This window comes from Ailuropoda melanoleuca, chromosome 8, assembly GCF_002007445.2.
Source record: "Ailuropoda melanoleuca isolate Jingjing chromosome 8, ASM200744v2, whole genome shotgun sequence".
NCBI classification, from domain to species: domain Eukaryota; kingdom Metazoa; phylum Chordata; class Mammalia; order Carnivora; family Ursidae; genus Ailuropoda; species Ailuropoda melanoleuca.
This window is the reverse complement of record NC_048225.1, coordinates 80,132,035-80,153,245: the sequence shown is the minus strand read 5'-3', so window position 1 is coordinate 80,153,245 and position 21,211 is coordinate 80,132,035. Positions and strand designations below refer to the sequence as shown.

Here is a 21,211-nt window from a genome sequence, read left to right as displayed (position 1 = left end):
CCAGGAAACACCATGGATTTTTAAGGGCTGAGAAATATAGCTTCACAAGAAGAGTCTTGAACTAAAAACGGATCTCAAGAATCCTAGACGATAAGATGTGAGTGCCAAGCAAGGACCGGAGGATACACTGCACAATCTGCAGCTCTTGTTAGCACATTTATCCCTTCCTCGTGGGAAATAAAAGAAGGTCTATGCATTGGACAAATAGGGCTAATGTGACACCACTGGGGCTCAAAATGGCACCTGCATCAAGCTGGAGAGAGCAAAACCATGTTCATATTAAACATTGGTGACCGTCTGTCCCAATGGCCACTTCCAGATGTGCATTTAAAAAAACAGTCATTTACTCTTTGTTGAATAATAACTACAACCCATTTTCACTGAGCTTTTTCCTTTTAATTTTTGCATTTTAAAATTTCAAAAGATACACTTCAGGAAAAGAGAAAGTCCCACAGGATGCTTCAGGGAGAAAAGGAGAGCCTCTCCATAGCCTGCTGTCAACCCAGCCATTTGTAGACTTGCATATGCACATTTTAATTCAGTGCGCTAGGATACAGTGCAATCAGAAGAAAAATAATACACTGTCAGATACGAGCTTTACACAAGATAGCACTTCCAGTAACTGGAAATTATACATTCTAGAATGCTAACACTGTGCAATAATCAGATTGGAGACATTTGCATATGTTAACCTATAGTTATGAGAATGGGAGTCTGCAAAGTTCTGGAGTTGTACTACTATAAACTAAAACTCCTCTTTGCCGCTTCCTTAAAGAGGAGATAAAAACCATATATCCTAACAAATTCTGATATTCAAAATTCCACATTGTAATACCATAGAAAGTGAATTGGTTTTAAGTTTTCATTGCACTGGAAAAAAAAAGGATTAGCAAATCTATACAAGATTATACAAACATATAAGGTAAACACAATGGGGATGGTCATCCTACTAAAAACGGACTATTCTGCACTAAAAGCCATTGAAGCAGACCATTTGCATATAAACAATGGCTCTGCTACCTGGAAAGGATTCTTATTTATGTTTTAAAACTGGTACCGGTATCATAAGAACTAGGATGATCGGTAGGGGAAGAAAGGGATAAAGAAAGGGGGGGTAATCAGAAGGGGGAATGAAACATGACAGACTATGGACTATGAGAAACAAACTGAGGGCTTCAGAGGGGATGGGGTGGGGGATTGGGATAGGCTGGTGATGGGTAGTAAGGAGGGCACGTATTGCATGGTGCACTGGGTGTTATACGCAACTAACGGAGCATCGAAATTTACATCGGAATCCGGGGATGTACTGTATGGTGACTAACATAATATAATAAAAAATCATTTAAAAAAATAAAAAAAATAAAAAAATAAAACTGGTATCAGTGGAACTCTATTTAGCTAGCAATGGTCCTGACTTCTATTATTTAAAATATCAATGTTTTATCCTTCGTTGTCACCAAATAATGGTAATAGCATAAAATAGGAAGTTTTACCCTTGAGATGTAAATACATAGCAATCTTATTCCTTCTCCTGGCACCACAATCCCTAAGGATCCCCATTCCCAGTCCTTATCAGTCAGACATTCAAACGTATACAGGCTTCACGCACTATGAGCCAGATTCCCCAGTCAGCAAGACGGGTCTGAAGATCCACAAATCTAGTTGCTGACCTTCAAGAGGTCAATTCTTCCACATAATGGGATATTTAGCCTGGCACCCAAACATGATGTCCCTGGCCAGAACTCTCCAGAACATTCTAGACTGCACCAGCCTCTCTTCTGCCCTCTAAACCTTCCACGCCATCTACCTCTTTCATAAATGTAGGCATGTGGGTTTGTTAACACTTTAGAAATTCTAAGGCTATACTGCAAGGGAGGGAAAGAAAGAAAGGAAAAGAGTCTATCTTTACTTGCGATTCGGCTTCTTTGCTCTTTTGTCCTATCATCTCCAACTGATGTTTTCTATCTTTGTATTTTTATATAATTTTATTACCAAGTAATATAGATTCACAGGATATAAAACGTATAAAGGGTGCAGAATCTCCCTCCTACTCCTGACCCCCAACCACCCAAGTTCCTCCATTTGATTTTCTGTATTTTGTATCATTGCAGAGATATTCTATGCATATGGATACATACACTTATGAAACTATTCCTGCATACAAATTATAAGATACCCTAAGTTTATTTTGTACTTTGGTCAGTTGTTTGCTTGCTTGTCTTCATTTCACTTCACAGTGTTTCTTGGGGTTCTATTCATTTTATGTTATCTGGAATGTTGCATCTATTGATTGCGCAGTATTTCATTGCACGTATGAACCCTCATTTACTTCACCAGACCCACGTGATGCATATTCAGGTTATTCACAGTCTCTGCTCCAACAAACAATGCTATGCATAAATCATCCCACACATGGGCAACTCTATCTGTAGAACAAATTCATGACAGTAGAACTCAGAATACCCATCTCAATGATTCTTTAATGTTCTGTAATTCAGACATGAAATTAATTCAAACTGGCATCCTTCCTTAATCTCTATAAAATGGCAATCTTACTGGTATCTTCTGGTATCTGGTCCTATGCCTTCCTAGACTGCAAAATCCTTGAGAACTGGGACTGCCTCCCACTCACAGATCTTATTTCAATGACTTAGAGACGATGTTTTACAAGCCATTTGTCAACCACTAAATATGACGCTGTAGCTCCAGGATTCTCCACCATCTTCTGGCCTCCGAACGACGTTCATCCCATAAGAAAAGATATGCTTGTGTCATTAATTGAATTAATACTTACTGATCAAAACCAGAGGAGAATTTCAAATATGTTTCAGGCCCTAAATTTTATGGACATGTTTGCGGTGGTGAGGCGAAAGAGGGGAGTGAAACAGGAAGAAAAGCAGTGAGAAGGGCTAGCTACTGGTGAGATGAGTTAAATAAATTCAACAAGGAGGCCATTAGACTGAGCTGGCTCTGATCCATGGTGGCCTACTTAAGCAAACCAACATCTAAGCCTGTAAATGCTTCAAGGTTATGAAACTGAAAACTATGGACAACCAATCACAAAGAGTCAACTAGGCTTCAAGCTATAGCCAATCAATAATTTCCTTACTTTCCTTCCATTTTTCTCTACCATGGAGTCTCTCCTGAGCTCCTCTTGGTGGAGCACTCCTAACCACTTCTGGTTTGATGATACTGACTCAAACAGATTTTTGTTCAAATAGGCTCTTAAAAATTTTAATATGCCTCAATTTATCTTTTAAGAATTCACTATGATTTTCTTATTTTCTGGAATATTTTTGACAAATTATGATAGTATATATTACATTTGAAAGGCTATAGGAAATGACTGAAAGAACCACCTTATATCCTCTGTCCAGCTTTATCAAATCTTAACAATTTGATGTATTTGCTTCCAGAATTTAAGTCACTAGAGATTCAGTTAACGTCCCCTATACATACCCTCCAACCTCATTCTCCTTCCTTCCTTCCTACTGGTAACAACTTTTCTAAATTTTTAAATCATTATTCCTATACATTTTTATATGATTATAACTATTGATATTATACTATTAGCAAGCCACTTTGCAGGTGAATTGATTGTGAACAAAGCTTTGTTTTGAACTTTCCAAAAGAAAAACATTCATGAGAAAACCAGCTTAAAGATTTCCTCTTGGTTGGGCCATTTTAAAACTTTTAAAAAGTAAAAGGGAAAAAGGGAAGAACAAAGGGAAGGTGGAAGGAGGAAAGAGACAGAGAGAGAGAGAGAGAGGGAAGAAAGGGAGGGGAGGAAGGGAAGGTCATAAGGCAATTGAAGGCTACTGCTTGGTTAAATGTCTCACTAAAGGTCACAAGACTGATGGTTAGCCAACACTAAGGTCTAACACAGAATTGCTCAATTGTTTTTTCAATCAGGAAGAGTTACTTGACAGAATGGGCTGCTAATCACAACAGACCACAAAGTTCTGCTGTTGACCAGGTTTGTGACAATTTCCTTATTACTACATATGTATGCAATCCTAAATAAAATACAGCATTGCTTTTTCATATTTATTTGGACAGTAGCACATTACCCTGCAGTTTGCTTTTCAGTTCTTCTTCCCCCATCCTCCAAGACTGTCTTGGACTCGATGCCTTGAGACTTACTCAAACCAAAAGCAGACACTTCCATACTTGAAACTGATGAAAAAGATTTTTTCATGACTCATGTCTGAGGGATTTGTTCTCCCACTGATGTGTGTGTGGCAAGTGTCACTGGAGCTGTTACACAACTGTGGCCATCAAGAGGACAATCTGAGGGATGAGGGCAAGGATGAGGAGATGAGAAGACAGACGGGGAGGGTGAGACCAGCTAGTCGGACACTGTGGCTCCTGGAGGGCACTGTCTTCTTTTTTTCTTCCTGCTTCTCTCTTCCTCTTGAAACATTTTGTTTTTGCTTAAGGAATTATTAATCCTTTGGGGACCAATTTGGGAAAACAAAGTCAGAAATTACAAGATTCGTTTTGACTGAGCAATTCTAGTGAAGAGCTGCGGAGTCGAGGGAGGGACTCCCTGCAGTGTTGAGCATCTTTATAAACCTCACATGTGGAGCCACAGAAAAATCTCATTAGTTTGGACTTCACTAATTCCTAATTGTGATATACTAAAAAAAGAAAAGAAAAGCATTGCTCAGTCTGTGAAAAATGAAGTTATGAAGCAAACTAATAGAGGAAATGAGATGTTATGATGGATGCTTTCGTACTTCAGAACAGAACCCTTTCAAGTATAATTTAGAAAACTCATTTGCATGCAAACAATTGCCACATTATGTATAAAAAAATCATCTCCCCATGAAATCAGATTCTTGAAGGACCACTTCTTTCCAACATAAGTCAAAATGTTAATTTTCCTATTTTAAGTGGTAAATCTCGAAATATAATAAAACACCCTTTCAACACAGTGGTTAAGGACAGTCATAAAAATTCAACCTTACATAGGCTTTTGGCAAAATCAAAAGGTTTGCCTTGGGAAAGAGCTCTGGAGGCAGGAGCTACTCTCTTCTATGGGCTGTGGTTTCACACGGCAATCCCCTTCTGAGCAAGGGACCAAATGAGTCATATGCTGAGGAGACCTGGGGATGAAAATAAGACATCATTCCTACCCTCAAGAATCTTCCAGTTGAGAGGCAGAATGGCAGAAAAGAAGAAAGGGAAGAAGAAAACGAAGATGAGGAAAGACGGGGATGAGAAAAGCACAAAGTGTTCCCAGCAAAAGTCTGAGGGGAGCTCCTCCCACACCCTCAGCTTGGGCTCCCCAGACCATCGGTGTCTAGGCACTGCCAGAGAGGTGTGGGAGGCTGTGGCACAAAAGCTCTTGTTTCTGGGTGTGAGCAATGGTACTGAATGGGCATTTGGCTGTCTCCTGCATCCCAGCTGCCAGATTCCACTGCTCGGTCACCTTGACTGGCAGGCCTTTATCTGACTGCCAAGAAGCCCTTTTGTTTGGTGTCCTCTCCTTCTGCCAGGTATTTCTCTGCAGATGTCATCACCATAGAAAAGCCTAGATCCCTGTGTATAATAGATGAAGAAGGAAGGCACCATTACAAAAACAAAAGGTCCAGCAAGTCCATCTGAGCATTTCAGATCTTTACCTCTTGTCTGCCACAGCCAGCAGGCCCTTGAGCCATTAGAAATAATAGTCATTTTCATCCGTACTCTCAGTCTCACAACCAAAGCTGTTAGAAGTTGCTTCTTTAGTCAGTGTTCCAATAGGAAACACTGAATTGTCATTAATTCCTTTCCAGCCCCATTTTTAAAAGGGACAGAAAAAAGAAACAAATGATCTACATGTTTCTGTCCACACACACACACATGCATACCAATAAACAAAGTACAGAACTTAGAGAATGATGCTTTCTCTTTCATAGAGATAACTGGTGATACCTGTTCAGAGAGGAAGGAAACTTCCAAAGGTCACATTTGTACTAAATGAACTGAAATTTCATTTTTACTCACTTCAGACTGTATAAGACATTTCAAAACTGTTATTTTTGATTTTTACAACAGCCCTGCAAGACAGATAATACTATCCTCACCTTTGCTGATAAATACACAGGGGCAACTGAGGGGTAAGTATTTGAGCCCAGGGGGACCCCCCTCTTCTATATGTGAGTTGCTACTTCGAGTTGTTTTTCATCAAAACCCCAGGTTACTAAGTCCTCAGAAATTCTTCCTTTAATGGAAAGTATATTATTCTAGAAGTCAGGTATCATTTGCAGGAATAAAAACAAGCAGAACCCCCAGAGGAAGGCAAATAAATGTTGTGGGCATCTCAAAACTATACCTGATTGTTCTTTAAAAACAATCTCTCTCACAATGAAAAAAAGTAGAATTATAGGAACCTGTCTCTCTAAATTATTTTTGTTAGGGAAGGAAGGAAAGAAGAGAAGTGTAGGAATGAGGGGGTTCTTACGGTTGAGACGAGTGGCTTCTTTTCTACGTGATGAGCAAACTAATCTCATACACACTGCAGGGGAAGAAACAACTTTGGCAAAGAGGGTGATTCAGGGGAGATCACACTGGACTTGGGATTGGACAGGTTGATTGCACTTCTTTCTCCACTTCTTGTTAGCTGTGCAAGCTTGGACAAATCATCCAACAACAACTTTATTGGTAAAAACAAGGATAATAAAATCCTGCTTTCCTAGTTTATTGGTTTGTGATAAGATTAAAATGAAATTATAAATATATAAAAAATATATGTGTATGTATATATATACACAACTTTGAAATCAATAGCGTTATCCAACTGTAAGATATCATTTTTATTACAAAGAATGAAGTCATTGGAAGCAGACTAGAGAAAATGATGCAACTTAATTCATTTGCTCTGTAGCCTTGCCAGATATAAAGGTATTTGAAGTATGGGACATAGGGATTTGCACAAAATAAGGAGATCACCATTTACTAAACAAAGGAGCCAGGCTCCAAACAGACATGCTTGTACTTAAAATATTTATTTTGCCAGTATTTTATTTCGTAATCGCAGTGTCTCTCAAAGCATTACAGCGGAATGACTGGGTGCGTTTCATGGCATCGCCAGCCTCTCTGAAGGGTAGAATTCAGCTTGGTCCCTCCTACAAACTGCCCAAATGATTCTTAAGGACACCACAATTTAAGATTGAGTACAATATGGAACAACCCCCAAGATAAATCAATGTAAGTTATAAGGATTTTACTCAATGAAGAGTTTCATTTAACACAACTGCTTTGGATTATAAGGCATTTCCTCTTATTTATGAGGACAAGCTTAGATTTCCTGTTGCTCAGGGGCTGCTGGGTGCCACAAAATAGCAGACATCATGAAATCATCTATGGCTGGTGCATAATCTTATCTTATCTATTCTTTAGTCAGTGTTCCAATAGGAAACTTGGGAAGTTCTTCCAATAGGAAGACCTGGGAACACAAGAATAATCTCATCACCATTCCCATTGCTTCCATTGACTTCTTTCTCCTGTTTTCTGTGATCATAAAGTTTGATTTCCTAAAAACAAAGCATCCCATGGAAGTTTTTTTTGTAAGCAATGCTACTTTAATTCATTCTATCTATGAAATTGTTGAGAGATGCAGAGGTGACAGCTTCTTTGGACACGCTCTGCTAATTCTCATTAACTACTGGATTAACACTGGGTTTCTTTTGGCATAAAGAATCTTGATTTGGGTTATGTTATCAATTATGTATTCAACTTTTAAAATTCTGACCTTTGGGTTTTTCTCAGGAACAAATTGCTCTTACAAGGTAAGTATGAGGCTCATTTTGTGAGTTATCGCAATTCTTCCTCCACATTATGAGAAGAAGCTAATTACTTCAAAATTGCTTCACTTCACAAGTCTCAAAAGCTCCGCTAGAGTGATGGTGCCTCACAATATGCAAATTATGGTCAGTATAGCGGTGCCCCCAAGTCACAGAGGAGGACAGTATCATCGCAGATGGGAAGAGCGGGCAGAGGTGTGGAAAAGCAACCTGTTTCTAGTAAGAATGGCAACTAATCAAGAAAGATTGTTCCTCATCAAGCACAGAGTTAATTTCTATCATGTTTCTCATCTGATCCTCAGGTTAACCTTATGAAATAGGTATTATGTCTACCTTACAGAAGAGGAAATGGAGGCACAGAACACTAAAATGTTCTAAAATTATGCACCTGATGCATAACAGAGATTATGAGTGAAAACTCAGCTTTTTTAAAAATACATTTTTGATTCTAAGGTCTACAACATTTCTGTGATGCTATTGTCCTCAAAATCATGCCTGGATAACCTGTCAAAACCTGGATTTACTGACTAGACCATGGTCATGACACATGCAATGATATAGACAATAACACTTGGTGTTTGGCTTAAGGAGAAAAAAGTATTCTGCATTTTCTCTCTGGGGTGGGCAACTTGAAAATAACAAGGATATGATTACATACTCCTGCAAAGCTGCCGACATGCCCCAGTTTGATGAGGAAGTAGACATTTACTTCCAAAGTAGAAAATGGTGCTACAATTTCTTTGCTCACTCAGCCAATGTTTATAAGACACCTACGAGGTTCCCAGCACTGGAAAAGTCACTAGGAATATAAATGTAAAGAAAAAGCTATGGAATAAGGGTAAATAAATAATAATGACTCCCCTGAAGGGCAGTTAAGAAAAAGGAGGCTTTCAGAAAATAGAGAATATTGTTTTCTAGTTAGGAAACCGTCATGTCTCTGTCATTGGTATCCTTGCTATCTTCATGGAGACAACTGAACTGCTCTTCTTTGAATGTTCCACTTGGAAAGCAGAAGTGGGAGACCCCAATCACTGGAAGGTCTGCACTCTGGCCTCCCAAACCCTACATCCACCAATTGTCCCCACTGGATGCCTTTATGGGGAAGTAGGTGGAAAAGAGTTCTTTAAGCAGTTTATTTCTCAAAAAGAAAAAAAAAAGGTCTGAAATATCCTAAACCTTTCCCCCTTCAGCTACTAATGGAGAAAGAGAAGCCTTTACCCAGGGGAAGTTCAATTTAAGGGACTGAAGGAAAAGGTCTAGACCATCTGGCACTCCATGAAACAGGAGTCAGGAGCTTTTCTGGAGCTCTTCCTCTGGGCACTGTAATTCCAGCTAGACCTTCACAGCAAACTATGGGAAGTGGGACAGAAAGTCTAGAAAGACCAGCGATGGGAGAGCCAGGCAAGGTGTCTCTCTGGCTTTCTCCTTTCCACCCCAACCTGCAGGCCCCTGGTTTGCTCTGCCCTGCTCAGTGTCCTCCTTAGGTTCTATGTCCTAGGAGGGGCATGGCCTGCCCTGCGGGATCTCGCCCACCTGCCTCTCCCCTATCTCATCCTTCCAGTACCCATTTTCCCTTTCCCTTACCACCATACATACTGTGGTTTCAGCCTCAGAGAACTTCTTACCATTCCTACCCCTCTAGAACATTCCTCATGATCATAGTTTATGACCCACAGGAAAAGCCTCCTGGTCCTTTGATCCTTCTTGAAGCTCCTGAGCAGAAGAATTAGATGCTTCCTCCTGGGTGTTCCCACAGCACTTCTACCATAACCAAACCACTTCCTGTGTTGCATTATTATAAATGTCTGTTTTCGTGGCCAGATTATAAGTCTCATAAATAGAAGGACTATCATTTTCTCATCTCCATATTCCCAGCACTTAGCCCAGTTCCAGGGCACATAGTAAGTCCCAACAAATGTTTGTTCAATGATAACTGACTGACTTAATACAAGTATGCTACTCTCCATTCCCCACTCCTGAATTGTACTTGGAGTAGTTTTTTCTGATCCTCCTGCTTTGACAGAAATCCCTGCTGATAATACAGCACAATTAGCCTGTGAGGAAAAAGAAGCAATCAGAGGATGGTTTCCAAATGAAATGTGCGACATCTCCAGACTCCATCTCTTGGTGACTCTGTAAGAACAGCCTTCCAAGTATTTTCTTTGTTAGTGTAATAAAGCAACCAAGCTCCCAGGCTCTGTGTTACCCCCACCCTTCCCACTCTAAGGAGAAATAACTAACTTAGCACAAGATCTTCTTCATCCATATCTTGTATAGCCTTCTCTTCCTTGTTTTCATTATTTACCTCTCAAATATTTATTGAGCACTTTCTGCCTAGTAAGCACTGTTCTAGGATCAGGGGATATAGTAGTGAATGGAACAGACAATATTCCTTACGTGGGCTTTTAATTCCAGCAGCAGAAAGGAATACTAAATAAGACAAATAAGTAAAATATATAATATGCATGGTAATGGTAAGTCCTAAGGAGAAAAAATAAAAAAGGGAAAGGGGGACAGAAAGTTTTAGGGGAGTTAATATTTTAGATAAACAGTCAGAGAGGGCCCCGGAAATCTGAGTAAAATTCTAAAGAAAGCCAAGGAGCAAGACATGAGGAAACCTGGGAGAAGAGCATTCTAGGCAGAGGGAACCACAGAGCAAAGGTACTGTGTTGGGAGTGTGCCTGGCATGTCTAAGAATCAGCCAAGAAGCCACAGTGGCAAGAACAGAGTAAGCGAAGGAAAGCATATAAGGGATGAAGTCAGAAATGTAAACACAATCAGTGGAGGAAAGGAGGCCATGGAACTGAGAACCCAGGTTTTAGAAGTGTCATGTGTAGAAATTGAAATGAATGAGTCCTGCAGCAGTATCAGCTAATGCTACCATGACCCAGGAGCTAAAGTGTTTAAGAAATAAGGGGTGGGAGTGACCTTAGGGTCAGAAGATGACAGAAGATAAAGTTTGCTCTGCTGGCATTAGATTCAAACATGGGGGATTCCAGAGAGGGGACTGGGAAAATGGTTTGGAAGTGGCACTGAAGAGACAGGAGGGCAGGTGCCCCTCTCCCAGGCCCAGGGGAGAGAGAAAGCGGAGAGGGGACTCCTCAGGGTTTCAGGTGGGAATGCAAACAAAAGGAGAGTCCAGAGAAGAGGCTGTCAATGTAGTGGGTCCTGCCCACAACTGACTGGATTCCAGGGGGCCTGAGGAGAAGATCTCAGGGTTCAGAAGGGCTGGGGATAGAGACAGGAAAGGCAGCTCTCTCTTACTCCCTTTGGTTTTTCTTTCCCTGTTTTCAGTTTCATCTTCATCGTTTCCAAACCATCTTTCCCTCTCCATCCTTCTTGCAACTGTTTTCATTTCTTTGGCTTCTCCTAAGTTTTCTTGTCCTATTTTTCGTTAGTAGTAATCTTCTCTTTCCATTTCCTTCCTGAATTACCATTCTTTATGTCTCCAAGTCCTCCTTCTAGATTATCTTTTAAACTGTCCTTTGGATAGGGGCCATCTTTTTTCTCAAGTTTCCTCTTTTCTCTTCCTGATTTTTAATTCTTCTCTCTAGGAATGATCCATGTGGTTGTTTGCTTTAAGGATGCTCTGAAAGCCTTGGAAATTCTCCAGGGAATATGCTGTCAGTTGAGAATTTCCCAGTAGTCTTACATCCTTGGCACATAAAAAAATGTCCCTTTCCTCACCTGGACTTTGACAGGTTCCATCCAGTGCTCCAGAGTGTCAGCAGTGATGTTCTCAGGCAGAATTACGGGATCACTAGGGGGAATTACACACGATGGGGAACACACTGCACCTGAAGGAACAGAAATTTATAGCAGAGACTTGAACTTCTTAGATCTCTGTCTTTTTCATCCTGGAATCAATAGCTTTGATCTTTTTAAGAGCAATTACTTTCTACGTTATGGGTCACCACATTATCATGGTTACAGGCAGCGCTGGTATTCATCTACTATGGACCTGTAAGGCAACTTCTACTCTAATGGCTAAAGAGCCACTGCCCCAAGTTAGCTCCCCGTGACAAAATGCCCACTCCTCTTCCTGGTCCAGTATAGCTCCTTCTCTGGAATCTTTGAATCCCTGCATGACCCAGCCATTAAAAGTTTAACTCCTGATTCTGCAGACCCCCAACACCCCACTCTAGGACTCTGGCCAGCCAAAGACTAAGCTCACTGGCTAATGCCTTTAAAGTACATTTAATATTATTCCTGTTTATATGATCTCTGGAAGGGTTATAATTATAGCAGCTACTACCTAAGAAATTTACTAGCTGGGGAAAAAAATGGCCCAGAAATTATGAAGGCGCATTTATAATGTCTGTTGCTGCACTGAAGATCATTATGCTGGCAGCCAGGAAACCTATGTGATTATAAGAGGAAGCAACAGGAAATTAGAAGCAGAGACTTTGGTCATGTGTTAGCCTCCTGAAGGAAAATCTTGCTCTGGTGCCCTGTATGTGGGGCCCAAGCGTCTTCTAAAACTCTATTCAAAGATGACACACTCCCAGGGTTCTCTGGTTCCTCATCTATAGATTTGTTCATCTCCAAGCTTCTTTTTAGCTCTCACTGTCTCTGTGTCTATATTTTTTTGCAAACTTGCGAAATAACTCAAAATGCAACATGACTCTCAAGAGCTCTATATAAGTGAGTGCATGACATTTTAATGCAGAAATCAGAAAGTGGGGAGATGAGACTTTGCTCATGAAACACCATTCAAGAGGTCCAATTTGAGCACCCCACAACTCCATGCTTGTCCATGAGAAATCCTGGGGCAAAGAGCAACATAAAGACGGTAGAGAACCATCTCTGAAACTAATGAGCTTTCTCATTCATTCAAATTATGCCCACTGGCATTATACAGTTAGAATGACATAAAATTACTCCTTGTTGGGGCACCTGGGTGTCAGCTGGTTAAGATCCAACTCTTTGTTTTGGCTCGGGTCATGATCTCGGGGTCATGAGATCAAGCCCCATGTTGGGCTCCTCACTCGGTGTAGAGTCTGCTTGATACTCTCTGCCTCTTCCTCTCCCTCTGCCCCTCCCTCTGCTTGTGCGTGCCCTCTCTCCCTTTCTCTCTAAAATAAATAAATAAATATATATATTTCTTTAAAAAATTACTCCTTGCTTATGCAGTTCAGAACTCAGGGTTAATCTTACAAGATTTTCCACAGATAGCATCCTTTTCTATGATGCTTAGGCCCAGCCAGGGCAAAACTGAATCAACATCACTATAAATCAGCTCTGACCACAGAGACCCTTAGTTGCAATTACTTGATTAAGAAGTTGCCTATAGGTTCTCGAGCCTGGACCTCTGCAAAGAAAAAATGGCTGAAGAGCAATACAATCATCCCTTTCAGGAACTCTCTGTTCCAGTAACAACTGCAGAAAGAATGGAGAAGGGGCCCAGCATATGCATGGTGTATGACTATGCATTCCCACCTTTCCTCTTGGACTATAACTCAACTCCTGCCACAAATAAATCCACTTTCTGCCTGCAGCGAGTAGGGAACATGACCAGACACTCTGCAAATAGCTCAGCAGCCACACCAATGTTACACGCATGTGGAAGGGTAAAAAGGAGTTTGCCATAAATTTTATTTTTACTGAACCAGCTAAAAGTCTGCTTGTATTTCCATCTACTCCTCAGGGAAAACAATGGATCTGACTCAAACTCCAGCCAGGCCTAATAAAAGGATTACTTGGGAGCAGAATTCAGCATCTCTTCCCAAACTTACCAATCCCGTATCCCTGTTCACACTTGTACTCCACAAAATTCAGCTCCGAGGGGGGTGGTGGGCACTCCCCTTGCAGGTTCTCACACAATTTGAACTCCTCAGTCCATAATCCCTCCTTAGTGCAGAGGATGGGACGCTAGAATATCAAAAGTGAACATTTCCATTCTTGTTTTGTTAACTTCATTTAGAGTAGGGAAAAAAGTGGTCTGATGAAATGGTAGTGCTCTCCAACTTTTAGAACCTGGACTAAAAGATACTATTGAAATAATAAACCATGTAGTTACTGACCAAAAAATAAAACTAAAACATAAGAAAAGTCAAGACAATTTTTTGCTGTTTGGATGTGAAGAAACCATGAACAATTTTGTCATTAATGAAATTTATTAACAATGTGTTTTCCTTTGGATATAAGGATTCAGTGAGCTGTTAACTGTAGCCCACATATTCGGAGATATTTTTGGAATTTTTTCCACAGATGGTGTTGTTTTGCATGGATTCATCCATACTATCACATAAATGCTGCTTGTAGCAAATGTCAGATTTTTTTTTCAGGAGGAGTGTGATCCAGTGAAACCAATTCATAATTTTTCTGAAGGTATTTTTGCCTTTCTGCCTGAATGGACACATCATAGTTGCTTTTGATCTCACCAAAGTTTTATTCCCTTTCTCCATATGTGTGCTGGTTTGTGTGACTCTTGGCTCCACGCCCCCAATAATCACAAAGTATACTATATGCAGATCACAGAGAAAATAGCACTAACTCACAAAACCCAAGAAAGCAATATTTTAGAACTGTAGATAACTCTCCCTTCATCCGGGGCCAACTCCTTGAGGCCTTAAACAATCAGTGCAAACGGATGTGTTTGATTTCTCAGGAGTCTCATTTCATGACATATTCTTTTCACATCTGTCCGGCAGTGCTTACCTTGGAGTGCTGGACACTGAGACAGACATGTGCCAGGAGAGCAGTCAAGGTCATTGATCTCTGCCTAGGAAGTCTGCTTAACTTCCTGTCTCATGTGTGTGTGTGGTACTTGAAAGGAGTCAAAACTAAAATTGATTTTAATCACATAACCACGATAAGACTGTGGTTTTCACTTGAGACGTCTTGTGCCAAAATCCTAGGGAGAATGGTAGTCAAATAGTGTTTTCAGCTTTGCCTTTGCTGAGAAATTTGTGTTTCTGTTCAGGACTCTGTTCTACTGAAAAATATGATACCAGCTTTCAGAGCCAGGTTAGGTCAGTGGCCATACATGGGAGGAAATTACATTGACAAATCAAAAGCCCAGCATTTTTTGGAATTTACCCAGATACCCAACCCATCAGGCTTTTCCTTTTATCCAAGAGGAAGTTCTAAACGCAGGAGAAACAATTCCAAAAATGTGGTTATCTTCTGAATTTTCTATCAAATAATATCAACCCTGCTGGTTAGAATCCCAACTTAGTAAGAACCTGCCTGCTGGGATTCACTTAGATCATTTCTAGTCAACATTATTGAATTGGTCATCAAGATTAGAGCACAGCCTGATCCAAAACCAATTTCAAGTCATCTTACCCTTCCACTTTCCTGGTTACAGTTGAGCATACACTGGCTGTTGAGCTCAAAGCCATTGGTACATTCATACATGCCTTCAAAGACAGGAGAAGGGGGCTCACACACCACTGGGACGCAGCTGCCTTGCTCCCAGATTCCACCCTCCAGGCACTGTATCTTCAGGAAATTGCTGATGAGACATGAAACAAAATCGCCCATTAGACTCCCTCAAGGAGGTCATGGGAGAAGACTGGATTCTCAGCAATATGGGATAAGGATTAGCAAATAGGCAGGAGCAGTTGGTTCTTGTTAGCTAAAGGTCCAACCTCACCAGTCTAACTTCTGATCATGGAAGTAAAAATAGTAGTGTACACTTAGCAGTGATAGCAACAGCTACTGCATGGTATAGGCATACCTTGGAGATTTTGCAGCTTCAGTTCCAGACCACCACAATGGGAGATATCACAATAGAGTGAGTCAAATGAATTTTTGGGTCTCCAGTGCTTATAAAAATCATGTTTATACTGTATTGTAGTCTATTAAGTGTGCAATAGCATTATGTCTAAAAAAACAATGAAAGCTTAATCATGTCTAGATTTCGATTTAAAGTGAGAAACACACGACTCTTCCTTTTATTCAAACACTTAAAGAACGTTGTAGCATTATTAATTGGCCTAATTCCAGTTTTATTGTTTCTCAGGGAATACAGAAGCCCTAGGAGAGGGAGAGAGATGGGGGAAAAGCCAGTCAGTGAAGCAGTCAGAATACACACAACATTTATCGATTAAATTTGCTATCATATGGGTACAGATCATGATGCCCCAAAATGATTACAATAATAACATCAAAGATCACTGATCACAGATCACCATAACAAATATAGTAATAATAAGTCTGAGACACTGGGAGAATTACCAAAACAAGACACAAAGAGGTGAGTAAATGCTGTTGGAAAAATGGTACTGATAGACTTGCTCAGTGCAGGGTTGCCACAGACCTACGATTTGTAAAAAACTGCAGTATCTTCAAAGCACAATAAAACAAGGTATGCCTGTAATATTTGATATATAACTCTCAAGAGAGCTTGACAAATATCAATGCAGGGCCTAGATTGTTTACAGTTGGGTTTTATTTAAGCCTTTCATCTTGGAGAAGCCTCACACCTAAGTGCCCTGGGAAATGCCAGGTGGGATGAAGGGAAGAAAAAGTTATCACACAGTCAGGGGACTACCCAGAAGTGATGTGGGGGATCATCAGTGTTCATATGGTAATATAATTGATGAAGCTGCCAATACTTCTTAGTTCTCCAGAGAGAGGAGAAGATGCAGCATATAGATGTTTTTTTAAAACAGAGACTCTTAGCCTAAACTTTAGAAGGACAAGAACCTCACTAGACCGGTGATGGGTAGTAAGGAGGGCACGTATTGCATGGAGCACTGGGTGTTATACGCAACTAATGAATCATCGAACTTTACATCGGAAACCGGGGATGTACTGTATGGTGACTAACATAATATAATAAAAAATCATTAAAAAAAAAAAAGAACCTCACTAGAGATTACTATGGTCATTTTGTTTGTTAACAAGTCCATCTTTTCTTTGGAAAGCATTCATAGCTTTTGTCAGATTCTCAAAGTAGGCATGACTCAACACTGTCCTGAAAGAACTGCTCTTCCTTCTCGTGCATGATCATGGCCTCCAACCAGAGAAACTGCTTCGAGGTAGACAGAAGTCAACAGAAATAGGTCTTGATACTGTGAATTCCACTCCGTCCCCCTTCTGACTCACTACAAATTTGAAGGTGCTTTCCATGTTGCTGTTTTAATGCATCCACTTCTGATCCAGAGCAATCCTGGTTACAAGCTTGTGATTCTAAAACAGAAAGAATTCCTTGGCCATGGACTCAACCATATGGTGGCCTTAAATTATTATTTTCTAGGGCCATGATGCTTTTCTAAAATTTAAATATGCCCACAACTTTTAATGACTGTTGCATTATTATACAATGCTTCCTCTGTACTTCTCCAGTATTCTAACATTACACTAATAAAATATTTATCACATTGTTTTATAAATGTGCACATATCTCTCTTTTCCACTAAGGTGGAAACTTCCTGAAGGCAAGGATTGTGTCTTATTCTTGTTTTTAATTCCTCATAATAATTCCTAAATAATATCTGGCTTACATTAGGCATTAGTGAAGTATCTTTCAAGTTGAATAATTTAACCAAAATTCACAGTGTTAGGCATATTGCAGAGCACATTACACATGGTAACAAACTGAATGATCAGATTAGTCTGATGAAACAGTATTATTATTCCTAGTTCATAAAGAAACATACTCAGGAATGGAAATAATTTGCCCTAGATCCTATAGCACAGAATGCATTTGATTTCAAATAATTTAAATAGGGGTGCCTCGGTGGCTCAGTCGGTTAAGCATCTGCTTTTGGCTCAGGTCATGATTTCAGAGTCCTGGGACCCAGCTCCGAGTGGGGCTCCCTGCCCAGCGAGGAGTCTGCTTCTCCCTCTCTTGCTCCCCGTGCTTGTGCGCACTCTCTTTCTCAAATAAATTAATATTTTTAAAAATCAAATAATTTAAATAAATTTTAATAGTTTAACATAATTCGAACAGTCTCCACTTAGAAATAAGTGAAGGAGTGTTTGTTAGGTTTTTTTGAAGCAAAATTGTTATATAACAGTTTCAGATATGCAACATGATAATTTGATATTTATATACACTACAAAGTAATCACCACAATAAATCTAGTTACCATTTTTCAGCACGCAATTGACCTCCTTCACTCATTTCACCTATCCCCAACTCCCTTCCCCTCTGATAACCATCTATCTATTCTCTGTATCCATGAGTTTTGCTTTATTTGTTCATTTCTTTTGGGTATTTTAGTTCCACATATAAGTAAAATATATGACATTTGTCTTTCCCTGTCTCACTTATTTCACTTAGCTTAGTATCCTTAAGATCTATCCATGTTGTCACAAATGGCAAGATTTCCTTCTTTTTTAATGGCTGAGTAGTATTCCACTGTGTATATACATTACATTTTCTTTATCCATTCATCCATTGATAGGCACTTGGTTGTTTCCATATCTTGGCTATTATAAATAATGGTGCAATGAATACGGGTGCATATAATATCCTTTCAAATTAGTGATTTTATTTTTATTTTTTTGGATAAATACCTAGAAATGGAATAACTGGATCATATTGTAGTTCTGTTCTTGATTTTTTGAGGATTCTCCATACTGTTTTCCATGGTGGTTGTACTAATTTACATTCACAATATAAAGGGTTCCCTTTTCTCCACATCCTCTTCAATACTTGTTATTTCTTGTCTTTTTGATAATAGCCATTCTAACAGGTTTGAAAGGATATCTCCCTGTGGTTTGGATTTGCATTTACCTGATATTTAGTGGTTTTGAGTATCTTTTCATGCATCTGTTGGCCATCTGTATGTCTTCTTTGGAAAAATGTCTATTTAGATCCTCTGCCCATTTTTTAATGGTGTCATTTGTTTTTGTTTTTTGGGGTTTCGTTTGTTTGTTTTGTTTTGTTTTTTTGCTATTGAGTTGTTTAAGTTCTTTATATATTTTGGATTTAACCCCTTACTGGTTATATGATTTGCAAACATTTTCTCCCATTCAGTAGGTTCTTTTTTCATTTTGTTGATGGTTTCCTTTGCTGTGAAGCTTTTTAGTTTGATGTAGTCCCACTTGTTTATTTTTGGTTTTGTTGCCTTTGATTTTGGAATCAAACCCAAAAATTCAATGCAAAGACCAATGCTGAAGAGTTTACCTCCTATGTTTTCTTCTAAGAGTTTTATGGTTTCAGGTCTTACATTCAGATCTTTGATCCACTGGGGGGTCAATTTTTAAGTAGGGTGTAATACAATGGTCTAGTTTCATTATTTTACATGTGGCTGACCAGTTTTTCCCAACACCATTTATTGAAGAGACTGTCCTTTCTCCATTAAATATTCTTGGTTCCTTTGCTGTAAATTAATTGACCATGTATGTGTGGGTTTATTGCTGGGATCTCTATTCTGTTTCATTAATCACTATGTCTGTTTTTATAACAGTACCATATTGTTTTGATTACTATAGCTTTGTAGTATGGTTTGAAATCAGGGAGTGTGATACCTCCAGCTCTGCTCTTCTTTCTCAAGTTTACTTTGGCTATTCAGAGTCTTTTGGCCCCATATAAATTTTAGAACTGTTTGTTCTAGTTTTGTGAAAAAGACCATGAGAATTTTAATAGGGATTGCAGTGAATCTGTAGATTGCTTTGGGTAGAATGGATATTTTAACAATATTAATTCTTCCAAAGCAGGAGTATGAAATATCTTTCCATTTATTTTTGTCTTCTTCAATTCCTTTCATCAATGTCTTCGAGTTTTCAGTATACAGGTGTTTTACCTCCTTGGTTAAATTTATTCCTAGGCATTTTATTCCTTTTGATGCAATTGTACATGGGGTTGTATTCTTAATTTCTGTAGTAGTTTGTTATTAGTATACAGAAACAATTTTACTGAATTCATTTATCAGTTCTTTATTGAACTAATAAATACAACTTTACTGAATTCATTTATTAGTTCTAACAATTTTTTGTGGAATCTTTAGGGTTTTATCTGTAGAGTATCATATCATCTGCAGATTGTAACAGTGTTACTTTCTTTCCAATTTGGATGTCTTCTATTTCTTTTTCTTGCCTAATTGCTGTGGTTAGGACTTCCAACACTATGTTGAATAAAAGTGTCAAGAGTGGGCATCTTTGTCATGTTCCTAATCTTAGAGGAAAACCTTTCAGCGTTTCACTGTTTAGTATAATGTTAAACAGTTATTGAGACTCATAATTTTATTCCCAGAAATATTTTAGGGTAGAAATATGATTTTATGACTTAAATTCTTAAGTATCATGGTTTATGTGAACATATATCTACTATCTGTTAATAATAAACACTATTTTTGAGTTATATTTCAGCTGTTTGGCAAAATACCTATATACATTATTTCATTGAATCCTCCGAATGGCAGTTAAGGTAAACATATTATTATCCACATACAGAAGGAAACTGAGCATGAGAGAGATGTAAAGCTAGCTTGAAAATGCACAGTAAAAGGTATATTAGGACCTGGACCCAGGTGAGTAGCTGCCAAAGCCTATGGTCCTTCCACTGTGTCCAGTTTAACTGTTCCTTTTATGCTCTACAGCCCACTTTGAATATTAATAGCATCTCTAGCCTATTCAATATCCCAGATGTCCTTTATCTTGATACAACATTTATAAGTGTGGCAAGAAGAAAGAAGAAAGAAAGAAGAAAGAAAGAAAGAAAGAAAGAAAAAAGAAAGAAAGAAAGAAAAGAAGATTCATTTTAAATTTCTGTATTGAGTAATAAATTACATATAGAATATTACACAAATCTTAGTATACAGCTCAAAGAATTTTTACGTGTGAATACACCTGGGTAATCATTCAGATCAAGAGATAGAGCAGTACCCCAGAATTCCCCTGGTGTTCCTTACAGTTAACCTTCCCACATCACTATAATCCACAATATTCTGACTTTCATCAGCATAGATTATGTTTGCCTGCTCTTGAAATTTATATAAATGAAATCACACACTACATACTATTTAGTATACAGCTTCTTTCCCTAAAGGAAGATGCCACTTAAAAATGTCTTCCCAAATCTATTTTCAATGAAAGGCTTGTAGTTCTTTTGATTATAACTGAACACCTTTTTGTCCCTCTTGTAAATTGGATATTCTACTCTTCTTTCACACGACAGAGTTTATATCCTCCCAGGGACTCTCTTCTTTCTACCACCTCCCACAGAGGAAATCCTTCCCCTACCTCTGCTGAATTACATCCTCCAGCTGGAAAGAGCAGGCAATACCACTGACACTAGGGGAGAGGCAAGGCTGTAAAACCATGCATGTCAGCATGGTTATAAAGGAAAACCCTTGCCTAGCCAAGACGATAATATTTTGACTTCATGTGGTATTTTTCTCTGAATTGGCTGGAACTCTTCAACATGGAAACAGTCCTCCCTTTTCTTGCCCAGCAAGAAGAGCCATTCAAGAATGCCGATTTCATATATTTCCTTGCCAGTTTAATAATCTCAGTGGTGA

At 39.1% G+C, this 21,211-nt stretch overlaps 1 protein-coding gene across 3 annotated transcripts in view; it reads right to left on the bottom strand.

The window, feature by feature from the left end:
- PAPPA2 (pappalysin 2) overlaps nucleotides 1-21,211 on the bottom strand; it is a 258,494-nt gene that overhangs the window by 38,912 nt on the left and 198,371 nt on the right. For all 3 annotated transcript variants that reach the window (XM_019801273.2, XM_019801274.2, XM_019801275.2), the window contains 3 exons: nucleotides 15,081-15,249; nucleotides 13,526-13,661; nucleotides 11,478-11,587 (listed from right to left, as the gene is read on the bottom strand). In XM_019801273.2, the coding sequence (XP_019656832.2) occupies nucleotides 11,478-11,587; nucleotides 13,526-13,661; nucleotides 15,081-15,249 (415 nt within the window). The remainder of the gene's footprint in view (nucleotides 1-11,477; nucleotides 11,588-13,525; nucleotides 13,662-15,080; nucleotides 15,250-21,211) is intronic.